General features: G+C 31.6%; 1 protein-coding gene across 1 annotated transcript; it reads right to left on the bottom strand.

The window, feature by feature from the left end:
- Positions 1 to 1,847: 1,847 nt before the first annotated feature.
- Positions 1,848 to 4,838, bottom strand: LOC145088257 (golgi-to-ER traffic-like protein). Its single transcript, XM_079026521.1, has 12 exons — positions 4,469 to 4,838; positions 4,158 to 4,237; positions 3,944 to 4,022; positions 3,742 to 3,823; positions 3,479 to 3,635; positions 3,226 to 3,316; positions 3,062 to 3,145; positions 2,890 to 2,936; positions 2,675 to 2,803; positions 2,503 to 2,587; positions 2,334 to 2,414; positions 1,848 to 2,224 (listed from the first exon to the last, which is right to left on the bottom strand). Exons 1-12 carry the CDS (start codon positions 4,514 to 4,516, stop codon positions 2,219 to 2,221), a joined length of 969 nt encoding a protein of 322 aa, XP_078882647.1. The 5' UTR covers positions 4,517 to 4,838; the 3' UTR covers positions 1,848 to 2,218.
- Positions 4,839 to 5,178: the final 340 nt, after the last annotated feature.

Here is a 5,178-nt window from a genome sequence, read left to right as displayed (position 1 = left end):
ACATATCTTTAGCCTTTTGTAATTACATTAGAATGTTCTTTACATCAATCTAATTTTTCTAATTAGGATTATGTTGATATTTGTTTTTCATGATCAAATATACGAAAATTTTGGCCTGGTTTATAACATGGCATACATGAGGGTGTTGGGGATTGATGATTACAAAACAGTTTAATAATCATGGAAACGGAAGCAAGATTTCAGGTTAACATTTTTAATATCCAAGAACCATGGATCCAATTAGAACACGTAATAGATCAACATAAAACCAACCATATATTGTTAGAAAATACTACCCCAAGACTGATGTGTTCCTTCGGTGTTGGAGAACAATTACCACATATTGGTAATATCTATGGTTAATCCACATAGAGCAAAAACAGTCGGTTATTAGACTGCCAACAAGATCAGCATTGGTTTCCTTCTTTCCTTGCTTGAGATACACACACACACACACACACACACACACACACATATATATATATATATATATATATATATATATAGAGAGAGAGAGAGAGAGAGAGAGAGAGAGAGAGAAGGGTTGTGTCTAACAACTAACAAGTAAAGGAAAAGAAGCTTTATTTAATTTATAAATATAAAACTTATATAAATAATCTTTTATATAAGAATGGTGGATTTTATTTCAATACTTCTTAATTTAAAAGCCCAAAATTAATTTTGAACTAATTAAATGAACTTATATAAATAATCTTTTATTTAATTTATAAAAATAAAGAATTTATTTATTTATTTTGTACTTGAAAAATAAGTAATAGACAACTATTATTTCATAATTACCAAAATAATACATTTATACATTATTTCTTTTTCATGGTTTTTATTGTATGACCATATAGTTCACGTACGAACAGCAATACAGTTGATTCTTTGTTTTTTGTACATTATTTGAAAAGACTCTCGCATGTACAAAGACAATAGAGATTAATTGTTTAGACGGTGTTAAGCATCCGAAAACATGGCAATACCCTTAAATGTATGTGTATGTTTGTCCTCACAAAGCATCTCTTAATTTCTTAATGGTAAATGATTTTCCATCTTATATTACTTCATTATCTTTATGAATCGAATCATTTTCATATAACATCAATATTGGTTTCCTGATATGTGGATGAATAAGATCAACATAATCATTTTAGTCTGACCTCACGCTTAGATCTATTCACTCGTCAAGGTGCCCAAAACGATATCACACTCCAACAATTAAATGAGTGAATCCCTCCCTACTATATGTATTCATCATCAAGTTTCATACTATGTCTTATAGTAGCATTTATAACTGCCTTGCTCGAAATAGCATTTGACATACACTAACACATAATTGTAACCTATATATATATATATATATATATATATATATATATATATATATATATATATATATATATATATATATATATATATATATATATATATATATATATATATATATTGCATGTCAAAGGACATTGAGATTTGAACTATTTTCAAGATTCGTTTAATGAAATTCATCCATGAAATGAAATGACTTTTTGATGTTGATCATCCCAATATTCAGAATATTCAAGGATTAAAACATGCTAATGCTAATATAGATCACAACATTAATGAAAACAATTGTATCCAAGTATATTATTTCATACTAAAATCATCACCGTTTAATATTCAAATATTCAAATATCCAAATACTAAAACAATCCAACAAACAACATAAATTTCTCATGTAACAAGGCCTAATGCCATGCTATATGAGAGGCATAGTCTCAGTGGACTAGTGATTTCGTTTGAGTAAACTTTTTCCCACGAACTTCATGTGTTCAATCAAGAATAAGTGAAAAATATTTGGCTTGAAAAAGAAATTATGTTTTTGCAATTAGTAAAAAATACAAGCATTGTCATAATATATCATTGTGTGAACTACAAAAGTTATCAATCAGTCTAGGTTTTAAACAAGATGTACCCGTTTTATATAGCTTCTAAAGTTGACTATGAACATTGTGTTACATCCAGGCTTCTTCTTCTACCAGACCAACCATAATGCTTTGTTAAGAGCAGCTTTAGATAGCTTAGGTTTTCATAGATTTCATAAACCCATTATACTATTATGTTACATAGATTTCAAATTTGAAGCAAAGCAAATAGAATAAAGTTTACATGACACTGATATGGAAAGTTTACGACACATTTTGTTGTGTTTGAACATGATATTTCCCTCAAGTCACATCTGCAAACAAGGAAAAATTAAGTTTTGTTCCTCTTTTAACTCAATGAAGACACGAATGACTAAATAAAATTGACTAAATATTGTTACAATGAGAAGAAAAAAAATGTACCTTGAATAATTCTCCAAACATCCCTTGTAAGGGATTTTTTCGGCGTACACCATAGAACTTTTCCCCAATGTCTTCTAGCAACTGTGCACCAAAAAGTACTTTTGAGAATATTATGGGGATGGATAAATTAGCTAATAATTTTTAAAAAAAAAAAAAAGGGATTATCAACCTCGATAAACATAGGATCTCTTTCTATACTGGAGCTGAATTTTTGTCTCAACATATTGAATAGTGGCAATGCATCTCTCATTAACCTGCAATCACAAGTTGAAATAATATTAAATTTCTCTGAAACATGTAGAAAAAGAATCAATATAAATAAATAAAGAAGAAAAACTAACGTCTGTAAGAGATAGTCGATAAAGCGCATTAATTCAGACTCTGGAAACTCAAGCTCTTTGGCCCAAGCAAGTTTCTTTACCTCATCCATAATATTATTAGCATCTCTCAGGTTACCAACAGATAGATACCTACACACACACACACACACACCAAAAAAAAATCAAAAAACTCTTCAGTTTTTGCCTTATTTAATATGTACTTGAAGATTACTTACATCAAAACTGCTCTTGCAATTGCCAAATCATCTTCCCCTGGATAACACTGAATAACCATAAAATAACATTAGCTGCTACTGAACTAAGATATTGTTTATTTATAATAACATTTCTTAAAAAAAAAAAAAAAAAAAAAAAAAAAAAAAAAAAAAAAAAAAAAAAAGGCTTAACCTTGCCCATAAAATTCACGAGGGTTGAAGCAAACTTTTTTGGATTTCTGCCTCTTGCAAAATGCAACGACACTCTAGTCATGTCCTGTAAATAAAATGTAATAGTATATAAATTATAAAAAGGTGTGTTATGATTGATGACTAAAGTTTAAAAAAAAAACATACAGCTTCTGGTGATTCAGAGTATATGTATTCAGCCAACATATCATGTAACTCTGCAGATCCAAGTTTACGAGGTCCAGTGTCTGAAGACCACCTACAAACACAAGAAAAAGAATCAGAGGTTCAATTTCAACTTCCCTTAAAAAAAATAATAACACCCAAAGCATGTAGTAGAATCTAGAAGGTAGGAATCAGTATGCTAATATTACAGTCAACACCTGAAAGAAGCAAATAAGAAGAAAGCAGAAGCACTCACTTAATAGCAGCTTTCAGAAATGATGTGCAGCTTTCAACCCGTGTTTTTGCAGCTCCAAGGGTTTCAGATAATCGATGGATCTCATCATCATCTTCCAACCCCAAGTTTTGAGGCAAAGGAATTCGCGGAAACTTCTTGTAGATTTTTCTGATACGATCTATGATTCATGAAAAACAATCAGCAACCACAAAATAAAAGGTAGTGAAGGCTTCTATAAAATCCCAAAAACTATAGAGCATCTGGAACAAGAGGAAATAACTAACCAAGATAGTCATCATCAAAGTCAACTTTAGCTTTGACTAGCATCTCCACAAACAACACAGCAAGCTCACCCCCACATGTTACCTACAGGTTTCATGTATCCAATTCTATATAAGTGAGCTACTTTGATCTGAATTTATTTCTAACCTTTTTTTCATGGACAGATTTTCTGATAAATGGATAAAATGAGTGGTAGAAAGTTACCTGCTCGTGTTCTAATTGGAGACATGCACCTGACTGAAGAAGGTCTAAGGCTTCAGAAAATCTTCCTACTGTAGCATATCTAAAATCAGCAAAAGGTCATGTATAAGGAGCCAATACACAAGTAGGTTAACAAGATTTGTAACACATTCTAGATCTGAGAAGTGCATATATATGTTCCTTCACAGATACGAGTGTCGATTGTAGCCATACGTACCTTGCACTAATAGTTTTGTACATCTGTTGAGCCCCATAGTAATTCCCTTCTTTTACAAGGTTCTTTAACTTCTCGATATTCTGCAATTAACCAGTCAAGCAACAACCTCAAGTTCAATTTACGTTTCATAAGATCAAACCATCACCCGATGCTATATGAAGTTTGAGTATCGATCAGATATATAGAACTAAAAGAAAATGTTTATCTGGAATCCACATTCAAATAACACAATCATATAGATGAATAAACCAAATTGACAAAAAGAAACAAATGAATTTGGTTAAGATAGCGATGTTAGGTTAGGTTGTTACCTCAGCTCCAGGAGGCAATAGAGCTTTCCTAAATCTTTCTCGCGACATGGCTGTGATTTTGCGTCAATCCGTCGTCGATGTGGCGGTAAGTTTTGCCTCAATAGGTCGTCGATCGCCGTGGAGACCAATGTGATTTGGGCATGTAAAAGGGATTGCGATGGCTATAACATCGGCAGTTCTACGTGTATGCTATGATTTGTGATACCTTGTGCATCATCTGTTGTACGTCTTTGTCTTGGGTATTTTTCGCAATTTTCTTGTGGGTATTATGCAGATCTTGCGGTGACAATGACCATCATATTATAATCTCCATTCAAAAATAATGGATATGATTCAACTATTTGTATTCAAGCCCTAAAATCATTATCTTCAATTTTTATGTAGCGATGTTGTTCATATTCAGGAAAATGACCTCATAAAAGGATTCGGGTTATTCGAATTGGATTCATATTGGATCCGAAATGGTCAGGGGAAAGACTGGATTTTGTCAAAACCCGACCAGCTTATCCATCCAAGTATGTGAATATGTGGAATCGGATTGCACCGAATTTTAAAATCTTTTCTAAAATCAGGAGTTAAAAGGTGACCGTAGTAATCCAAAAACCGAACTATGACTGATATAAGTCATATGACAATTTATAATATAAAAGAATATGATTATGATTCTCATTTAATGATTCGGTTTTAGTTTTTCTGTGAAACCGAACCAA

This window comes from Lactuca serriola, chromosome 2, assembly GCF_051521515.1.
Source record: "Lactuca serriola cultivar US96UC23 chromosome 2, Lser_US96UC23_V15, whole genome shotgun sequence".
Classification (NCBI taxonomy): domain Eukaryota; kingdom Viridiplantae; phylum Streptophyta; class Magnoliopsida; order Asterales; family Asteraceae; genus Lactuca; species Lactuca serriola.
Note: the sequence above shows the minus strand (reverse complement) of the source record. Positions and strands in the feature narration are given on the sequence as shown.